Source organism: Trachymyrmex cornetzi, unplaced genomic scaffold, assembly GCF_001594075.2.
Source record: "Trachymyrmex cornetzi isolate Tcor2-1 unplaced genomic scaffold, Tcor1.1 scaffold23, whole genome shotgun sequence".
In the NCBI taxonomy this organism is placed as follows: Eukaryota; Metazoa; Arthropoda; class Insecta; order Hymenoptera; family Formicidae; genus Trachymyrmex; species Trachymyrmex cornetzi.
In genome coordinates this window covers 4702235-4723588 of record NW_017296956.1, presented here as the reverse complement: position 1 = coordinate 4723588, position 21354 = coordinate 4702235, and the positions used below count along the sequence as shown (strand labels likewise).

At 35.0% G+C, this 21354-nt stretch overlaps 4 protein-coding genes across 7 annotated transcripts; 2 read left to right on the top strand and 2 right to left on the bottom strand.

The window, feature by feature from the left end:
* Nucleotides 1-474: 474 nt before the first annotated feature.
* Nucleotides 475-2573, top strand: Ufm1 (Ubiquitin-fold modifier 1). The gene is made up of 4 exons (XM_018506760.1): nt 475-670; nt 830-886; nt 2224-2354; nt 2428-2573. Exons 1-4 carry the CDS (start codon nt 663-665, stop codon nt 2496-2498), a joined length of 267 nt encoding a protein of 88 aa, XP_018362262.1. The 5' UTR covers nt 475-662; the 3' UTR covers nt 2499-2573.
* On the top strand, nt 968-2037 carry LOC108760680 (uncharacterized). Its single transcript, XM_018506759.1, has one exon. It carries the CDS (start codon nt 977-979, stop codon nt 1931-1933), a length of 957 nt encoding a protein of 318 aa, XP_018362261.1. The 5' UTR covers nt 968-976; the 3' UTR covers nt 1934-2037.
* Nucleotides 2574-4886: 2313 nt separating the features above from the next.
* On the bottom strand, nt 4887-14954 carry pod1 (coronin). Of its 2 annotated transcripts, XM_018507047.1 has the most exons (18): nt 14762-14954; nt 13864-14080; nt 13611-13759; nt 13125-13311; nt 12762-13056; nt 12344-12599; nt 12072-12224; nt 10463-10879; nt 9583-10219; nt 9394-9507; nt 8923-9093; nt 8395-8830; nt 8166-8304; nt 7871-8077; nt 7648-7783; nt 7441-7577; nt 7084-7173; nt 4887-6479 (listed from the first exon to the last, which is right to left on the bottom strand). In XM_018507047.1, the coding sequence occupies exons 2-18, from the start codon at nt 14021-14023 to the stop codon at nt 6471-6473; spliced, it is 3693 nt and encodes a 1230-aa protein (XP_018362549.1). In that variant the 5' UTR covers nt 14024-14080; nt 14762-14954; the 3' UTR covers nt 4887-6470. The 2 variants fall into 2 exon arrangements, with proteins under 2 accessions (XP_018362549.1, XP_018362550.1); XM_018507048.1 differs by lacking the exon at nt 10463-10879 and having other exon boundaries at nt 14762-14953.
* Nucleotides 14955-14983: 29 nt separating this feature from the next.
* LOC108760826 (TBC1 domain family member 19) lies at nt 14984-19188 on the bottom strand. 3 transcript variants are annotated; one of them, XM_018507050.1, is made up of 12 exons: nt 18979-19188; nt 18778-18900; nt 18016-18223; nt 17856-17943; nt 17701-17761; nt 17387-17617; nt 17209-17283; nt 16900-17134; nt 16497-16698; nt 16236-16422; nt 15941-15970; nt 14984-15020 (listed from the first exon to the last, which is right to left on the bottom strand). In XM_018507050.1, the coding sequence occupies exons 1-12, from the start codon at nt 19090-19092 to the stop codon at nt 15015-15017; spliced, it is 1560 nt and encodes a 519-aa protein (XP_018362552.1). In that variant the 5' UTR covers nt 19093-19188; the 3' UTR covers nt 14984-15014. The 3 variants fall into 3 exon arrangements, with proteins under 3 accessions (XP_018362552.1, XP_018362551.1, XP_018362553.1); XM_018507049.1 differs by lacking the exon at nt 14984-15020 and having other exon boundaries at nt 15716-15970; XM_018507051.1 differs by lacking the exons at nt 14984-15020; nt 17701-17761 and having other exon boundaries at nt 15716-15970; nt 17852-17943.
* Between the last annotated feature and the right edge of the window lie 2166 nt (nt 19189-21354).

The window sequence follows — 21354 nt, the reverse complement described above, 5'->3', positions numbered from 1 at the left end:
ATTTACTAGAATACTGATAATTTCATTGGTCAACACCTAGTAAATTTGCTCACTTTTGTAATTTTCACCTTGTTTGAAGATACAGAATCGACCCCCAGGATTCCGATGATACGAAGCAAAATCCATTGGAATCCTGTTTTCTGATTGGTTGCAGAGTGTCGTACGCCAATGCTTGTGCGTTACTTACGTCTACAACTTAAGCCTGCCGTAACGCGTTACGGCAATCCTTGTGCTCATACCCTATGAATACCGGCCCTAGAGGTCTGTTCGCGTTGCATAAAATCCCCAAATATCTTACAGAAATAAATTTATGAATCCTAGGGATTTTCTAGAAATGCCAACATTCGTCCGCCATTTTTTATGGATTTTGTCCGGTAACCGTATCTATCATAGAACAAGTCGGAATCGATTTCGATCGGAAATATTCAATTATTCCCTAGATTTCTATTTGTGTTTTCTAGGGAAAATGGAATAATTCCGATCGGAATCCATTCCGACATATTTCATGATAGGTACCCAGATCCTAAATAGAGACTAGGTTGGGTTAGGTTACACTTTTTGTTGGCCTGGTTTGACTGTTGCATTTGTAGTCTGTCACAAATTGATTGCAATTTAGAACAATTATTATTGTCTATATATATTGTATAGAATTCTGCGTGTGAATGATGGCGTACGTATCTTTTAGAAATTCAGAAAAGATTTACAAGATTAAAGTAGACATAAAGTTGATATAATAACAGGGGATATGGTTGCGAGGAAGCCATATGTTTTGTTAATTTAAGCATGAGGTATTGTGCAACGTATTAATGTAAAATTTACCTTGTTACAGGTCCAAAGTCACATTCAGAATCACTCTCACGTCCGATCCTAATCTGCCATATAAAGTGTAAGTGGCTGTTTGAAATAGAAATTGTGTTTGTGTGTGTGTGTGTATATATATATATATATATATACATACATACACATATAGAATAACATGCAAGTTGCTGGCTCTGAAATCTTTAAGACTATCGATGCATTTCTCGCGCTACTGCAGAGTCCAGCTATTAATGAACAAATGACTGTAGAAAATGCTACAAAAGCTTTCAACTGTGCTCACTTTATCGAAATCATCGTTGCCCAGGTGCAAGCTGAAAAGAGAACATTGCCCTTTGAGAAATGTTTACGTCGAAAGTTGGAGAGAAAGCTATTTCTACAAAATCAGAATATTACGTGCTCTGATCTGGAAAAAGCTTGCGATAAATTATTGGAACATTATTTGAAGGACAATCGTATTTCTACAGAAATAGTTGATGAATATCTAAAATTGTACACTCAACATTTTGGGCAAGATAGATTAAATGCCTTTTTAAATCAAGTAATAAGCAGTTCTATCGCCACAAACATCGTTATAGATTCTTTAGGAGAATTAGGAGTACCATTATCAGATATGGAAGACGAGGCATTAATTATGTCATGGCAAGTGGCAATAGCTAATGGTGATCAAGATGAAGTAGTGAAATGCATATATAAGATGTTAAATGATAGTCATGTTTCAAGACTTGTACACTTAACGGTTCAATCGGATGATGATACAATTAAAGAATTGGTTGTACAAACTTTTACATCAAAATTAACTGACTATGATGCTGAAATATGCGTAGCTTTAGCAGATACTGAAAAGAAATCACTCTTAAGATTACTTCAAGACAGTACTCGATTTTGCATAGATTTTGTCGATGCAATATTTTACTTTGGCCGAAATATGTGCCTTATAGATGGAAAGTGGTGCTCAGATTTTAAATTTGAGTACAAGCATCTTTGCCAAATAGTGAAAATTTTGTTAAACGGTCCCCGCGTAATTCGCAAACAAGTATACAACAGAATGTCTACTGTCAAAACTCAACCAGATAGTGAGATATGGAGTAATGTTGAAGCAGATATCTTCAATTGAATTTCCAAAATTTTTTCATTTTGTAATGTAAATTGTACTTTGTGTTGTCCTATAATCTATAATCGTTCTATGTAATTTTTGCAAAAAGAAATAAAAACTTTCTCTACCGCTTATAAATTTTGTTATATATAACGAAATAATTACCAATCCTGTATTAAAAGATATTTAAGATGTTATGAGAAAAATATATTTGCTTTATACATTTGTAAGGCGATATTTTCCTTGTCACTATGTAGTTTTGCCAACATCTTGTAAAATAAGAAAAGCATGTATTATTTTATTAATTGCAGACTTAGTGTACCAGAAAATACTCCATTTACTGCCGTATTAAAATTTGCTGCTGAGGAATTTAGAGTGCCGCCAGCTACGTCGGCCATAATTACAGATGATGGAATAGGTATTAATCCTCAACAAACTGCAGGTAAATCTTGAAATATATATCGCAACATCTTCGTTTTAAATATACGAATATTAATCGTAATTTATGCTTTCAGGAAATGTATTTCTTAAACATGGTGCAGAGCTCAGGTTGATTCCCAGGGATCGCGTTGGATACACTAGATGATTTATGTAATGTCGTATTTATTTTTACTGTATCTTTGCATACTGCATAAAAAAATTATTAAAAATTATAAAATTATCGCTGACAAATATTATGAAATTGCATATATATATTCTTTAATTACGCAATTTTTTTTATAAAAAGTTACTTATTCTAATAAAAACATTCCATATGCTTTTTGAACTAATCGATGTCCGAATCGTTATAATAAGCTCTACGGATTCTAATACATTAAAAAATTTTGTATTCATATAATTAAAAAAAAATAACACTTGTATAAATTATACTTATTAGATGGAGGATACGTGGGAATCAGATATGATTAGAACTTTTGATAAAAAGGTTTTATAGCTGAAATACATGAACGTTATAAGATTGATATATAAAGGTACATTACTATATGATAAAATTATTTAGACAGCGATGATTTACAGAACGAGATCGAGTGGCGTGAAATATTCAGTCATTTTTTTTATTATGCACCTCTAATCTCGTTCTGTAAAAAATTACTTCATTATTCGTAATCTGGTCGTAAACGGATAGAGTTTGCTTGAAAACTGTAAAATAGTTACAAATCTGATTGCAATATATAACATACACGAATAAACAAAAAACATTACATCAAGATATGCAACACTATCGTATCCTTTTTTTATAATGCAATATAAAATCAGTAGTGCGGACGAGATATAAATGGCAGCGACAAATCAAGTTTCGTCTTAAATATCTTTGACACTGAAAATTTCTTAAATACTTTCGAATGCCTTCTTACAGATCTAAAATGTGCAAGATACAAAAAATACTACTAGTAATCAATTTTGGCACTATGTTGATCAAATATATTCGTATGTCCCGAGATATGGAAAGTAAAAAAAATTAGTTTATATATAAATATATATATATATATACACACACATATATGTGTGTATAAACACACACATACATGTGTGTGTGTGTATATACACACACACATACATGTGTGTGTGTGTGTAAAGTGGTTATTATTTTAACAATTTTTTTAATTTAATCGGGACATCCCCTAAAGTAGTTCAATATCTAAAAAAAAACATCAGATTTTTTCAGATTTTTTGAACAATTTTAACCTGTGTCCCGGGAGCACGGATAGACGGAAAACCACCTTTATGGATAAAATTCGGTCAACGTTCTAATTCTTAACCCATTTTAAAGTTTTTTTTTTTAATTTGCTCAAAATTGAATGAGTTAAAAGCCTATTTTGCGTAAATTTTGATTACAGTCCAAAGTAAAAACTGCCGATCCAATAAAGTTGAAATTGTTCAAAAAATCTGAAAAAATCTGATGTTATTTTTTTTGTGACATTGAATCACTTTAGGTGGTGTCCCGATTAAATTTCGAAAATCGTGAAAGTAACAATCACCCTAATATATACACATGCACACGCGCACACACACACACGCACATATATATGTATATATAAGGGTGTCTCACACCACCGCATTTTTTAAGAATGTATTCTTGAAGTAAATTTGAGACGAAAGTCCTAATACAAAAAAAAATGTCAAGGCTACAATAATTTTTGAATTATAATTGGTTAAAGATAGTGTGTAATTCGAAAACTATTATAGCCTCGATATTTTCGTCTTAGAATATTCAAAAGAATCCAAAAATAGTAATAAAGGCTATAAAAGTAAAATGGTTTTTTACTTATAAGCATTTAAAGTTAACTTATACTTCAAAAAATTATTGTAGTCTCGACATTTTCATATTAGGATTTTCGTGTCAAAATTACCTCAAGAATATGTCCTTAAGAGAAAATGCGGTAGTTGTGAGACATCCTGTATATGCATACATACATACATTCACACATATACATTCAATTTTTTGCAAAGAAAAAAAAATAGGTATTTTATCGCCAATTACAAAACTTATTTTTGGAGGACATAGTACCATTATATTTTATAACTCGTAAAAATATACAGGGTGTCAGGAAATTACCGGTAAATGTTTCGTACGTGGGTAGAACAGACTATATTGAGTCGAAAAGTCCTGTACCATTTTGCGGTGTTAGCAATAGTTAACGAGATATTAATTGCAAAATATTGGTCTTGAATAATTTTTTACTTAAATCAACTTTACAGAAAAACTGTAAGAGACAAAAATCATTTTTATTTTCTTCTTATAAAGTTCTGAGAATTTTTTCAGAATTTTTTAATACCGTATTTTCTCATGTTGGTAAAAATAAGAAAATGCAGTACTAAAAAGTTAATAAAAAATTCTGGAAAAAATTCTTAGAACTTTATGAGAAGAAAATTAAATGATTTTTGTCTCTCTCTCTTGCAATTTTTCTGTAAAGAGTTGATAGTATTTCAGTAAAAAATTATTCAAGACCAATATTTTGCAATTTTTAGTAATTAATATCTCGTTAACATTTGCTGATACCGCAAAATGGTACAGGACTTTTCGACTCGCAATCAGTATGGTCTTTCTACCCACGCATGAAACATTTGCCGGTAATTTACAGACCACCCTGTATGCATGTATATAAACGAGATGAAATATTCTGATTTGAATATTTGGATAAAAAGGTTATCGCTTAATAAATTGGCAATTGTGTTATTATTCAATATTTTGATAAGAAAATTATTGTAAAAAGAGAATCAGTCATTTTTTCTCCATTAATATCGCTTGAATGTTGCAGAATGTTCATTAAATGCTCACCTGCTGTAAAATCAAATTAATCGCTTAAGATTACTTGTTTGCGCGTTGAATTTATCACTTAATTTGTATAATGTCTTTTTTGTATGTACGTGCAAAGATATGAAATATCGTAAAAAACCATCTGCCCCACAATTCTGCGACGAAACTGTCATTTGCTCTATTATCAGTAATGATATATTATATTATGACATATTATACATTGAGACCATTATTGACACCTAGCATTATCGAAACAAAGATAAATCTGGCACTGGTGTGGCAATTAAATAAATTAAATAAGGAGTGTCAACTTTAATGGAAAATAAATTACTTTTAAAGAACTAATAATATTGTTTGTAATACTGTTTTTTCTCTTTCTTATTAACGGCAGATTGGATTATGTCTGTCGCTTCACAAATGGCACATTATTGCAATTTTTTCTCGTTTACATAGAAAATTGATCATTCTAATGCTCGATGTATATCGTAAATAATTAAAAAAATCGTCAATAATTGTCTCTGACACAATTGATATCGTTCACACTCGGTACTGAAAAGCAGGTAATGATTGTAACGAATATACTAGCATACTCGCTCTAAGAAGAATTACTCATCCATTAAACTTCCGAAACTGATATTCATTAAATAGATGGATGAAACTATTGTCCAATTGCATTATAAGCTTCCCAATTCTCTTGACAATAATTAAGCATATCCTACATCTAATATAATCTCTACAATGATATACTATAGAATAGTACAGAATTATTTTTAGGTATAGTTAGAAATATATAAGTGAGACAAAAAAGCGATTTTAAAAAATTATTTGGGACTAGAGCTATAATCACGCATTTTAGTTTTATAAGAAGTGTGTTATCATACTGACACTGCGCTATATCAAATATTGCATTAATGTAGTCAGATTAAAAAATCTCTTGTGTCATTTACTTCGTTTATCTTTTTACTTTAAATTAATGTGGTTTAACAAGGCCTGGATTCTTACTTCTATGCATTAAAAAATGCGATACAAAATCTTAAGCTAGATTTACGAAAAAATGAGTATTATTTGTTGTAAATTGATATAAAACACTGTACTTATCTCTTACTTCCCCCGCAAAAGAAAATCGTTGGAAGTATATTTCCCCGACAACTGTCTCTCACTCTATACACAGTAACACTGCGATATTGTTGCCATTCGCGCGATATATAATTCTAACTTATGAATAACTTACGCGGCTCAAACAACTACGTTTTAGATTTTTATCTTATCAGTTTGCATCTATCCACAAATCTTCAATTTTCACTCGTCCTAAAATAATAAGTTTGAATGTTAATCATCATCAATTTTTGTAAATAAATTGTATACAAATTTCCTTTCTATTTTAAAACTTATTGCTTTGTTAATTATTTTTACTAAAATAAATATAAAAAAGATACTGTGATGATATACTCATACATAGTATGCGTATGAAACTAATGTGAGTACAGAGTTATTAAACTACCAAGATAAACAAATAACTACTTAAAAATCAGAATTATAACACAGCAAATGATATGAGTAAATTTAGAGAGAAGTTCTATAAACAAAAATAATAATAAAATTGAAATCATGGCAATAAGAAATCGTATGTAATAATAAATTTATTGTATAAATAACATAGAGAGATAAGAGTATACGGTTTCGACTCCTTTATTTTTAGGTTACTGTAATTATCTTTAAATTACGTACTAAAGATCTAAAAATATGAATTGAAGTGTATACAGCTCTTTTCTCCCTCTCTCTCTCTCTCTCTCTCTCATTATGTTATTTATATAAATTCACTATTACGTATAACCATTTAGTAGTACCAGCTACCTTATTAACACGATTTCAATCTTGTGATTTACAGCAAATGAAACACCTACTTACTTACCCATTCATGTTCCTCGACACCTTCCATGTGATCTTGTTCTAGCGAACACTGGATAACGTCTCCCACAAAATGGCTCATAGTTTTCTGGATCTAATACACACGAGCATACAATATGCTCAAATATGATATTACATAGAAGCAAGGATGTCTCGCAATAGAAATTTTCTCATAGTATAGAAAATTATTTTCTTCAAAGCTTTTTTTTTCAAATAATTAGATGCATCGCACTTTGTATCATTGAATAATATTAATCGAGGATATACATATATATGCGACAATGTTTTCGTAAGAAATCATTTTTCAATATCCGTTCATAAAATACATGCAAAATGCGTAAATTCAATTGAACCCTCTCACCTCTTCTTGTTTTGCTTTAACGTCCGGATTCCATCCTAATCTATTGTAAGATTGTGTAGTGATTCCAAAAGGGGTTGGTGATGGTTTGGTTGCAATTTGGGGAGGTGTAACTGCACTTTGAGATTGATTCTCAGTTACTGTGAATAAAAACTCGCATGTGTAACAAATACTTCTTCCCATTTTAACAATATAACATCTTTTACTTACAATTATCCATACCAGGTGGCTTAAGACACATTCTAGATGGTTGTTTATTGCCGCCGCTAAACCACTCTGACGCGGATAAAGTTGGTTTCCAGATAACTTTAGTTGGAGGAAAGAGATCATCTTGGAATAATTCGCTCTAATTTAAATAGATGAATACATTAGCACTTTCACATCAATGATTTATACTACAATATATGTATATTAATCATACGTCGTAATATACCTTTATACGCGGCACGGTGAAGCTTAAAGGTTCTATTGTGTTATTTGTTAGCCTCAAGGCAGAGGCGAATTCCACGCTGGCCACGTCACATTTATTTTTTGGAAGGAATGACAAACCCTGGTGCAAGCTACTACATCTATGATGACTCAATGGACAGCAATATGGAGCTTCCTCGGTTACTTCAAATGCATATATTGTAGAATCACCCTACAAATAATATTTTAAAAGGAGAAGTAAATATAACTTATGGCGAATTTTTCATGTAATTAAAATTGAATATAAAAAAGAATCTTACACGTCCAGTTAGAAAAAGCGTGGAGCTATCTTCGTCATAATATGGCATTAGTATGGCAGGCGAGACATCCAATCCAACAGTGTTCAAAGGAGTATTCAAATTGTCCACTTTGAATACGTAAATCTGTCTTTCAGAAACTCTAGAAGATATAAATAATTTCTATCATTACTTTCTCTATGTATATTTTTTTTACTACATTTGAACGAGACATGTGGTTCTTTGTACTTACTTATCGAAGCCCATTACAACGAGATATCTGCCTTCGAGTGCCCATATAACTCTTGCACCCCTCGTTCCAACGGGACCCTTTCCTTCTTTCACAGGAACGTCACTCGATCGGGGTTTATAAATCCGTAATTTACCGTCTTTACATGTACTGGCGAGATATTGGCCACACGGTGACCATGCTAAGCTAAATATTTGATCAGTATGACCGATTAACGTGATTTTTGCATTTGCCTCGGTGGATGATAACAGCGACAAATCCCAGATTTTAACGGTCATATCGTACGAAGCGGATGCAAGAACATTTGACGCCAGTGGATGAAATTTGATTAGATAAATTTTATCGGTATGGGCTTCTATGGTATATTTCGGTTCGTTTGTCGGTTCTGCCAAACCAGACTCGGGTATTTCCCACAAGCGAATTATTCCATCATCACAAGCTAACACAAGCAAATTCTATTATAGTACTTATCAAATTTAATGGAATAATATATTTTTTCTTTGTTATAAATTTTCAATTTCTGTACTTTACCAACTGCTAATCGCTGATTATCGAATGGGTCCCATTGAAAGTCCATTACAGTCGCGCCGTGGACTAACGCTGGCATAACTCCATCAGGTAGTCTTCCAGTCTTTTTCAATTCCAACACTGCTATTTTTCCACCTGGGCCACTCAAAGGTACAACCACTCGATCGGGATTAGCTGCAAAGGAAGGTAAGTACAATTACCTACAGATTTTATCCTAAACGATAGAATCTTTCTTATGCACGTTGTCTTGTACTTTTTAATGTACTGAATTATTTGCAAACGTTTATTTAAAACTGATCCGATGGAAATATGTTGAAAATCGCATTAAAAGTAGCACAATTTTGTCAAGATCTGATCTTTGATTATATTGTTGAGAGGGAAATTAATAACTAACTAATAAAAAAAAAAGAGTTACGCGCGCGTTACTGTTAGTTGATGTTTGCTGAGAGTTTTATTGAGAAAAAAAAATTTTACCGTGGAAGCCATCACATTCGCCGGATATTTGGCGACTGATATTGCGTATATTTTCAATATGCGTAGATTTGTGTCCCGGAGTACCTTTCAAATGCCGAAACTTGGACACTCTTCCTATATAACAATCAAGGTATTTGCATTAAACAACGCGCAAAATACCTTTCACAGAGTTGCAAGAGAAACTCTTACCGAAAACTGTTGACGTTCGTTTTGAAACTGGTGTTACAATAGGCTCCACTTTTTCCAATTTAGGATCCATGCTCTGCTGTCGTAACATAGGAATGCTCTTCTTCGTTTCATCCTCTTTAATTACCTCGTTCTTTACGATTCCCTTGAAAGAATCTCTTCGCCTCAGCATGGTCGGCGAACCCATAGCTTTTTCCGCCAAATTCCCATCGGTGACAGACACAGATCGACTCTCGTAAAGGCGCCGCCTTTCGGCGATCGAGTTCCTGTTCGTGCCGCGTTCAAAATTCCCAATGTCCTCATTCTCAGGTGATTCATCCTTCACTTTCGTCTCAAACACTTTGCGTCTTTCTGCAGTGCTTGGTGTCTTTGGTTTATAACCAGAGTCACTTGAATTAGCATCTTCTTCAATAGAGCTCGAGTCACTCTTGCCATTTTCCATATCCTTTGCACGCTCATTAGGTGTTAAGGTTGGCGACTTATCTGCTTCTGCATTATGCTCCGCAGTATTATTAATTTCATTCTGATAACCATTGGTGTTGCTGTCATTATTCGGTGCAATTGGTACAGAGAAGACCTTGTCAAATGAAAATTCCTGACTGCTGGACTTTGCTTGGAATGGTTTAGGACCAAGTCGGGGCTAAAATAAAAAAGAAAAAATAAATTCTTTATTTGTTTCGTCTTAAAAAAATTGTTGTATTGACTGAGAGAGAGAGAGAGAGAGAGAGAGAGAGAGAGAGAGAGAGAGAAAGAGAAATGGTATGACAATGACATGAATGTGATATAGAATCAGGAAATTGGCCGCATGCAAAAGTGTCACGCGTTGTCACAGAAATCAAATATCCTGTATGTAACATTAATTTCTTTTTAAGCTGATTATAACCTTATATCCACCGATCGCGTTAGGATTTACTGATGTAACTACTGATCCAGGATTTGGTGATGTACGAGGACGTGCCACTGGTTTTGGTTCCTCCTCGGAGATACTGTTGGTTCTTGAGGCTCTTGGTAAAGGCTTTGGTGGAACGGTCTGTCCTCCATTTTGTATCTTGAGCTTTTCTTCTTCTACCTCGGATGGCTTTTTCAAATCTTCAATCTTATCAGTATTTATGTTGTTGTCATTTTTCTCTATATTGATATCATTTTCACGTTGTAGTTCATTCATAGTTGTCACGTTGCTCTGCACTTTCGAGAATCCTTTTGGCGCGGTAATGACCAAGGGTTTCGGTGATCGGTTCGTTTGTTCTACTTTAATTTCGCGCTGATTGTCTTTGAGTACCGCTAAGTTCCCTTTGTGTACCTGAAGGTACGGTAAAATCCTTAATGACCACAAACTGCATGCAAACCAAACTACACTGTCCGATACTTTGCACTTTTGATATACATTTCTGCATAATCAACACGATAATTTAACAATAGCAACGATTCAGCTACATTCACATTATTTTTACATATTATATGTACGCACGTAGCTCGCATTTTTGTACAGAATAGACAGCAGTACACAAAAAAAAAAAAGACAAATATAAGCTTCAGCTTTAGCTTAAAGTATTTCGTGATTAAATTTGTTGAAAGTAAATTTATACAAAAAGAGATTATTTCATAGCCATATAGACAATACGAATATTTTTACATTTCATACTATTACTTACACTGTAGAATAAGCTACAACATCAATTGCCACTTATATTACACGTGCCAGGAATAATAGTTTGAATGGTGCTAATGTATAAACTATAAAACATATATTGGATATCTGAAACGTGAAAAAAATATACACAGAATATGGAGAAAGAAACTGAATAGCGCAAAATAAATGTATACATAATTAGTAATAATAAAATAATTTAATAAATAGAAATTCTGACAAAAGATTGAATATCGAGATATAAAATGTTATATAATAAAAAAAGTATTTCTTACGTTCTATTGATTTCTCATATTTATAATATATAATATCGTACTAAGAACTACAGAAAAATTTAACACTTTGTATAATCATAAAAAGTATATTGCAAACATTTATATGTAATAAATTACATAAAAACCAGCTCATATATTCAGCAAGCAATTTTTTAATAAAGTTACGTTGCAACACTTGTACAAACAAAATAACCGTTTTATATAAAATAAATAGCATTATATTGATTACTTTTATCATATTCTAATGTTAGAAAACATAACGTAAAGTCTACTTAAAAGTATACATATCTATATTAAAATAGGTATTGCACAAAGCAAATACATAAATAAATTGATTGTAACAATTCAATATTTATTCTCAAAAATCAGTTGTTTTAGAGAATATGGGATGATAATGCGAGAAAACATGACGATGAAAAACATGCAATTATCGATGATTTAAAGCAATAATATAACTGATATTTACAAATAAGCAAACAAAATTTTAACGAACGAAAGCTACTTCAAATGTATGCCACATTAAGAGCGGTATGAGAACTTGCACTGCATTTGTTAAAATGTTTACTCACAGTAATCGGTTCTTGGCCTTTGTTTCTTTTAGCAGGATCTAGCGATATCTTTGGTACAGGTGCATTATGACCTTTAAGCCATGATGTTGCGTTATTTTGAGCAACGGGGCCAGTTGTATCCGGATAAATGTCTGCATGAAAGTCTCTGTATGTCTAAAATTTAATGTTTATTAAAAAGTTTAGATATATGTATTGCATGTGGCAATCCATACACACACCACACACAAACGCACGCACGCACGCACACATACAATATTATATGTACAACTTACTTTTCGTGGAACCTGATACATGATAGGGATTACCATATTGGAGGTGAGCTGTAACAACCTGTTAACTTCAGCTTGCATTACATTTAATGCTCGTTTAGGAACCAGGCATACTCCCTTAGTTTGCTCACCACTGTGACGGATCCCTTCTACTAGATAAGGATCTCTCTCTGTGACTTCCATGTACATAATAGTGGTGTCTCCTTTGCCAGCGAGGAAGAGCATATTTGTGTCGGGATCGAAAAGCGGCATCAAAATACTAACAAAATATATTAGACATGCAAATAATTACCTACTTATCTTAATACATATTATCTTAAGACATTATAATATACATATTACGACATTATCGATGGCTACTTAGCAATTAGACTGATTAAATAAATCTCAAGTGGAAAGATTGACTTCAACTCATATTTACCCGGTACTACAATCTAATTCCAATGTTTTCATTGGTTCATTCAAATGCCTCAAGTCTCTAATGTAAACTTGACGAAGTCTTGCTGCATCAAATCCTGTGGTGAGTATTCTGTCGTTGTTTAGCCAGACTGTTCTGGAATCTTTAATACTTTGGTGACTCGAGCATGAATTAACGATACACGTTGATGCGCGCGGGTCTATAAGCCTCAGTTGTTTGTCCTTGCAGGATGTCGCTAAAACAGTACCGTCCTCCTTCCAACTTACAGACTGAATTACTTCGGTGTGGTCGCTATTAGCTGCAACAACATAACATTCATAAATGAGAGTAAAGCAACAAGTGTCAGTGAAGTTATGAAATACTTACAAAATAATTCCTGTTGTGACAGAACATCCCAGAGCGAGAGATTGGTGAATGATGCAGTGGTCAGAAGATGTTCAGCAGAAGGATGCCAGCACACTGCTTCCACTCTTCGTTGACGATGCGAGAATGTGCATTCTGGATTGCACAAGGATTCTTCCAAGCCACTTTCTGGGATATGCCATAACTTTACCTAGTTTTATACAAATGGAATTAACGAATTAACGAATTTTGAGATATCCACCGGTACTTTCTATGTATAAAAGCTATGTATTTTGCGAGTTATCTCCATATCCATATCCATTTTTGAAATACCAACATTCATGAAATACATTGACATTTCAAGAATGAACACGGACACAGATATAATTCGTGAAACACACATAGCTTCTAAATAGAATTAATATGACATTTAGAAAAATATAAATGCTCTTAAGTAGTATTTTGCATTTCATTTTATATTAGCTGAAAATAAAGTTCTAAGATGCTTACGAGACAATCCTGAGATCCAGTTGCAAGCAAGCCATCGTGAAATGGAGAAAAATCCATATCCGTCACAGTATCTGCATGTGCATGTAACAGTGGCATAGTTTTGCTTTTTCTGCCACAATCCTCCAACGGCAATACTGCTAAGCTAGATCCTTCAATAGAAAAGGAATAATGATTTTATTTAATTAATGAATAATAATTTATGAATATTCTCAGAGGTAAATCTATTGTAGATATATAAATACAAGTGTAATACCATTATGATCGACATTGAATGCCATGAACGCCGCGGATGCTGTAATATTATTGCCATAGGTCTGGTACGATCCTACAGAGATATCTCGAATACAAGCCTCTGGCTTGGGAACGATTGGCGCTGCATTTTTGTATTTGGACGCTTTGAAACGCCAAGCCATTTTAATACACTGCTGACTCTGTTTAAATGTTCAGGCAATCCACTTAAATCATGTAACCTGGAGAAAGCAAAAGCATCAAGTTACGTCATTAGAATCAATTTCTCATTATCAATCAATTTCGAAACATTGTACGTAATCAGATATCATTTGCTTTATCTTGAACACTCTTGAAAACAGTGACTGATTGAAGTGTAAGAAAAGATATTTTCCAAGAGCATATGTAGACAGTATTATAATTTTTTAAAGAGGTATACAGGCACAATTTTGGGGGACAGGACAAAGGCCAGCGTCCGCGGAATTTATTGACAAATCTTGCGAGAAAACTCAGTTTCTCAACCAAGATTTCGCGCAGAGACACTTGAGCACATGCGAATAATTCGCTGGGCGTTGCTCCTGGCAGGAATAATGGTAGGGATAAATCGACGCCAGTCTCTCTCTCTCTCTCTCTCTCTCTCTCTCTCTCTCTCTCTCTCTCTCTCCCCCCCCCCCCCCCTCTCTCTTCCTCTCGAAGCCGGGCATCAACGCACGGCGTCGGTGACAACAAGCAAACGACGCCGATGCAATTCGTTCGGTCGGCGCCGCCTGAGCAAAGCCGTGCGTGACTAATAATTTAGGGGTGGAGAACCACCCTACCTTCATATGACGTATGGGGACCGTAGATCGCCGCTTGCCGCAATGACGCTGTCAGCAGCAGCGACGTATGTAAATCGGCCAACGAGAAACGCGAAATATACTCACGGGGATTCGCAATCGAGGCGTGTTTACGCGTGCCAATCTTTGACGCGCTTCCGCGACGAGTATCCAGGAATACAGCTGACAACTAACACTACTGACACTACTGACAACGAACAAGAGAGACCAAGGAAAGCCAGGCAGCGTCACCATGCGTTACTCTACCGAGCTCCGAGCTCCGACCAGCTCCGACCAAGCTTTACGGTTGACAGCCGGAAGCAGGAAAGTCCCCCTCCATCCTCCTTCGGAGCGCCACACTTTATCCCTTCCCCACGATACATTGTTTCAAGTCATTTCAAGTCTCCCAGTCCCCGTAGATTACTTCCCTCATATTCGTATTAATTGTTAGTTTTGTCTACTGCTTTTGTTATTTTTTCTATTTTCACGTTTTTTATTATTATTATTCGATTCCGCACAAGTATGTGGCATACATATTTTTCGATACATTTTTACGAATAAAATTATGGAACAAGATCCCAGCTAACGCTAAATATTACGGAAATATTTGTAAAAAAAGTTTCTAAAATCTCCAAAAACTATTCCAAGAGTATTCCAGAATATTCTGAAATATTTACGGAATGTAAAAGCAATATTCAAATATCGTTACATATTCTGAGAACGTTCTATGCACGTCTCACAAAAATTTTAATTTTTTCCAAAATTTCAGGTTGGGTCATCCATGAGTCAGTCGTTGAACAAAATTTTGCTTTGAAAAACACACTTTACACTTTCACCCTGGGGCCTTCATCTTGGAGTTTATCATCTTAATTTACGTTATAGGCGAAGCGCTGCGCTCGTTATATTCTTTCCCAGATGATTCTTGTTAACGAGTAAATGCTCTCCGCCGCGGCCCTCTGTCGGCGCAGACGTGTACGACTCGCAATTTTCGTGATATACAAGGAGTATTCATACACAAAATATTCCGTTTCATATTCTGAACATGATATTTATATACATATGTATTCTGTGACGAGAGATTCTTTCACTGTGCTGAAATATTCGGCACACTGGGAATACGAATCGAACTTTCTATGAATATTTAGCGTTAATTGGGTTAATTACGATGAAAATCAGAGAAGTGATACACAAATCTAAAAAAAAAAGTTTACAAATTTTGTAATTATAAATTTATATGCAAAAGTGAAATTATTCTTTTAGAAGAGCCAACTGCAGCAAAGGCATTACTTTTAGTGAAGATAAGTCTGCTAACACAGCCTGAAAATAAGACAATATACATATAGGTACTGCACACACTCACACTTACACACACACACACACACACACAACTGCTTGTAATTCACTAAACATAAAGTAACACAACATTACATTAATATTAATTCCTACTCAATATTGCAACTGTTACGTACAACGTGCACACTATATTACATTTATATTATTGAGTGGAAAATTGCAATTAATGTGATGTTACTGTTATTTTGTGTTTAGTAGGAATTCACATGTAATGATATCGTTTCCATACCTCTACATTCTGTTGGGTATTAACTTGCAGTAAATTTTCTTTTCGAAAACTCAATATTGTCACCGCCAATAGTGGAATAATTTCCAAAGAATCATAACCGAGAATTAAATCCCAAAGATACAACAATTGTTCAGGCGGTAAATGGCCACTGAAGCCTCTCATAAGCCATTTGAAGACTATTTTTATGCTAGAAATGCATACACATTAAATTAATGGATTGCACAAATAATGCCACAAGCAGTTATAAAGAGATAAACTCACGGTTGAATATGTATATTTTTGAAATGAGCCCACAACTGCGGTTCATGGCATTGCAGTAATCGTTCAAAAAGTAAGCAGAGAGCAACTATACCTTGTTCGTGACTCGATACAGTGTGCAAACGGAACCAGTATCTCAAGTAGAATGCACGAAAAGTATAATACATAGCGCAGGGATCATCATATAAATAACAAAATGGCGTAGCTAATGTGGAAATATTGACAATTAGTTAATTTAAAAAAAAAAAAAAAAAATCAGAGCTAGTATTCAGAGACCATCTTGAGAATCTTGTCATGAAATGCTACATACAATTCTGTGAATGGTTTACGATTGTACGTACTTAAGATAGTCTTAAATATAAGAAGAGAATTGACTAACTAAATCATATCTTTTGCAATTCCTTACCATACATTGTAAATCCATGGAACGGAATAACACCACTTGGTGGAAAGACCAAAGTATTTTCCAGTGTCGCTGGTTTGCCTTGCAAAACCGCGTGGATCACTTGACTCCCGGCACTTCTGTCGGTAGTGACTGGGGCAAGTATTTCAGAATCTCTCGAAAAGCACAACATTGTCTTATACAAAACATCTTCAAATACAAAGTATTGATCGTCGTTTCTCGCCGTTAATTGTACATCCTATCAACACGCAAAATGTTTTACATTGTTTCTTTTACTCAGGAGCAGATATAATATAATGTAAAACATGTTACCATTACTATCAGCTTGTCTATCACAATATCATATTGTAAAACCATATTTTTCAATTCCTCGTAATATTCTATATCCTAAAGAAGAAAAATTATATATCTATATTGATAATAATCAGAGACATCAATCTTTAGCTTACAACGCAACAAAGATCATTGCAACACAAGATATTAATCATACATTATCTTTGATAACAGATCCGAGAACGAGTGACCAAATACGACCACGCAACGCTCGGGGAGATCCTCTTTTAAGAAATTCCTGTGCAATCGGGGCATGATTCGAGTTTAATACTTTTTCGCCAATGTGCGTTCGCTCGGCTTCCAAATTTGGGAAACCTTCTGTGGCCGGCATATCAGGATTTATTCCTAGTAATGGCAGTCCCTGTGATAATTCCAAGTACATACGCCTCTATACAAAGAAATCTTTTATATATACATTCATGTATACAAATTATAAATTATAAATTAGAAGCGATTAGATAAAATTCGCACCAATTGTGCAAGCGTTTTTACACTAATCTGTATATGACTAAAATCCCAATTTAATTCGTCTCTGAAATGTTTCGATAATGAGCTTTATACAGACACATTTTTATTCAAATAAAGCTGGGTAGGATTGATTTTTATACAAATCTGTAATTACACACAGTTGCTTTTTGAATGAAGGATCACGTATGGAGAACAATACATCTAGAAAGTCCTTTGGTGCATATAGTGGTCGGTATTGTGATAAATCTAAAAATCATATCCTGTAAGTAACTCAAAGTACAACTTGAATCATATCTTTAAATTCACTATAATATTTACCTATATCATAAGTGCTCAATTCATTCCACTTTTCAGCCAGTTCGTCCCTATCAGCAGTGGATCTTACACGAGCCAATGGAATGTTTAATTCACTACATGTTGAATTTAATGATTTCTGTATGCGTCGTTCCCATTGAATCTGAGTTTTTTTTAGGTAGCTCAGGTCAGCTGCCTGTATGTGAGAAACTGACCGAGAATGCAGTGAACCCTGCAGAGGGAGAGAGGGAGGGGGAGGGGGGGGGAGAGAGAGAGAGAGAGAAACAAAAAGAATACATTTAGACAATTTGTATTGAGCCTTATTCTTGAAAAATATCACATACAGGCCTTATATAGTACATGTTATGTATATTAGTTTTTTTTTCGAATGCGATATAAATTCAAGAATAGGCACCCTGTTATTTGTCACTGCACTAATATTTTCTTTCTTGCTTGTGCCAAACTTCAAATATACATATATTTAGTTTCAAGTACAGTGAGCTCTATAATATATTAGCATCTATCCTATACTAAATTAAAGAAAATTGTAGCTTAAGGAAAAACAGGAACTAACTCTGTCTTACTTATATTTTAAAATAATATTATTTCACAAGCAGTGATTTCTAATAAAAAAAAAAATAGAAAAAAAAACAGTACAATATCAGAGTGTTTAGGAATTAAGACGCTTCCATTCCTCGATAGCTTTGTATTATACCTAGAGCTCACTGGAGTAAATAGTTGAGCCACAAACAATAGAAAGTTCATTGGGAGTTGATTGGGAAATACCCGTGATCGTGCCCAGTGAAACACTGTGTTTCTGATTTCAGTCTCCAGACCATTATCTTTAAGTGCTGCGACCAGCGAGTTCTTAAAGTCGTCTTTGTTCACGACGGATGACGCGACAAGTCTCTGCGAATTAAAAGACAGATGGGAAATGCACTGCCACCGCTTTTACTGACGTTTCAACGACGAGTACCGAGCACGCACTTGTATCTCGTTGTAAAGCGCCCTGTAATTCGACATGCTCTGTATGTCATCGGTGAGCCTCCGCGCCGTCTTCTCGAGCGAACTCGCGCTCTCTACAGTACCCTCGTTTATCATTCTTCTTCGTGGAATCGTTTCAGAAGCGTAACCAAGACGAAATCGAAAACGTGCGCCATTTTTAAATAGAGACGCGGTCTCCGAGGCAACCGGGCGGCGGGCCGGCAACCGGCAACCACAGTCCACAACCCGCAACATGCGCGGTCAGCCAGTGCCGGACGCACTGAAATATAGGGTGCTTTCCAATTGCAATATCCCTAGACACCTGACACTGACTAGAGTCCTAGATTTATCAGAGAGGCGCAACCGGCTTAAGTCAGTATGAAAAAAAGGTGCTAAGGAGAGTACTAAACATGGCCGACATGCTATGAAACTGCCTTTGAAACTTGCTATGAAACTATGTCAAACAAGATAAGACGTGTAGGATAACGTGAGATAGAATGTATAGGATATAAAATGAAACAGAAATATGTCACCAGTGACCAGTACTATAAATGGCTGCCAAGTCACGCAATTGGTCAGATTGCAACAACGAATCAGAATGCATAACACCGGTTGCGCCTCTCTGATAAATCTAGGACTCTACCTTACCGCAGCCTGTACGTGTACCATGTCTCTTGTTGGAGAGCTCCCCCTATGTGTACGAGCAAGCCATATACTGCCTAAGCATAACCACGCATAACCGCACGTGCAATTGCAAAGTAAGTTAAATGGTCGTTATTAAGAACCAATTACTCGACCTATCCCTATCTCGATTAGCTCGTGCTGCGATAATATCTGTCAAATCCAGTGCGGTGCATCCGATACATGACATAAACGGCAGTAGTGTATTTTTTTAGACGAGATCAACTCTGCTTATTTGATTCACGCGCATGACGACGCAACCATATTGAATTTCCAAGTTAGGGATGGATTTCCGGGGTGATTGAACTAAACTTGGATTAATGGATTAATCGAGAGACCAAGAGACTACAGTTGCTTTTCATTTACACTGATTTTCGTATAACCCTCACTTGTTACGTCGTAACTCAGTTGAATGTGCGTTCGACATTTTTGCATTCCAACAAGAGAGATTCAACTGAGTTTTTACCTATAATCTGCACAAGATCGGGACCGTGTGCTTTAAAAGTGAGTCTCGTAAACACTCACTTCACAAAGTTCAAAGTGGGGTTATGAGCCTGTGTTGACTAAAATGTGATAACTTTTTACCAAAGTAAGCAAGTATTAACGTCATTGATCTGACAAATCCGAGTATAAGATACTCGGCACTCACATTTTAGACTCGGTTTCACTTGTGTGCAAATGGAAAGCAACTTAGCAACTTATGAGCCGAGATTTCACCAACACCAATTAGATATAGAATACTTGTTGATCGGCCGATCGATTAACTTTGTAACCAGAATTGCCAACAGCAAGGCTTAAAAATCTGTCTTAAATTTCTAACCTATTCGTGGTATAAGGAAGAAGTGTAGCGTGGATGATAAATTAGATTTTGAAATATAAATACATTTTGAGTGTATATTTACAAATACAGTTGGCAACGCACAAAATTTAATCGACGGATCAAGTCCTGAAACTTCTGATCGAGTGACTGGCGTCTGACTGGTGAAACGTTGTTAAACATGGTGAAATTGGCCCTATGTCGATAGGATAATTTCATTGACTGAAGAGAAGAAGAGAATCGTATTGAGGTCACCAAAGATGAGATTTAAGACAGTCTCAAGTATAAAATCAGACTTTACTAGTGATTAACTTGTCGAATTCGATATTTCTAATTAATGGAAAGAGAAAGATTAGACTAGCGACAACGAATTGTATAGAGAATATGTAGTAAAGCAAGCAATAGACTGCTCGCCGATTAAGGCTGCTTTCTTTTCAGGAGACATAAATCGACAGAGTTTAACATATACTCAAACACAGTTCACCACATTGAAACGCGATGTGTGCAGTGTGTATGTGCTGCCAACTTTTAATATCTAACCTTTTAAAAGATTTCAGTCAAAGATGGTAAAAAAATAGAACACAATGTTGGAAACTGGTTTGCGTATACATCTCCCTAGCAGAGGCAAAGTGTGTCCACTGAGTTTGAACAAAATTGTAAATGGAAAGCGACGTGTGTCGATTTGTGTCAAGTGTATCAACTGTGTCTCCTAAAAGGAAAGCAGCCCATGTTAATCGGAGTTCAGTTAATTGAAGCTACAAAACAATCAAGAAAATCGAACGAAAACGTGCGCCACATTTCCATTGGTTTCCCCCGTGCCTACCCCTGCCAGAGTCGCCAGAGACGGCACTGACGGCAGAGACCTCTGCTGCTTGCGGCTG

Coding starts and splice junctions, on each gene's coding strand:
- Ufm1 (XM_018506760.1), top strand. Junction 887..2,223: donor CCTAATCTGCCATATAAAGT/GTAAGTGGCTGT, acceptor TATTAATTGCAG/ACTTAGTGTACCAGAAAATA. Junction 2,355..2,427: donor TAATCCTCAACAAACTGCAG/GTAAATCTTGAA, acceptor TTATGCTTTCAG/GAAATGTATTTCTTAAACAT.
- LOC108760680 (XM_018506759.1), top strand. CDS start 977: ATGCAAGTTGCTGGCTCTGAAATCTTTAAGACTATCGATGCATTTCTC.
- pod1 (XM_018507047.1), bottom strand. CDS start 14,023: ATGGCTTGGCGTTTCAAAGCGTCCAAATACAAAAATGCAGCGCCAATC. Junction 10,220..10,462: donor ACGCGATCGGTGGATATAAG/GTTATAATCAGC, acceptor TTTTTATTTTAG/CCCCGACTTGGTCCTAAACC. Junction 8,831..8,922: donor TAATCAGCGATTAGCAGTTG/GTAAAGTACAGA, acceptor TGCTTGTGTTAG/CTTGTGATGATGGAATAATT.
- LOC108760826 (XM_018507049.1), bottom strand. CDS start 19,092: ATGATAAACGAGGGTACTGTAGAGAGCGCGAGTTCGCTCGAGAAGACG. Junction 18,901..18,978: donor CGCTTTACAACGAGATACAA/GTGCGTGCTCGG, acceptor TTTAATTCGCAG/AGACTTGTCGCGTCATCCGT. Junction 16,699..16,899: donor CCATGGATTTACAATGTATG/GTAAGGAATTGC, acceptor TTTCCACATTAG/CTACGCCATTTTGTTATTTA.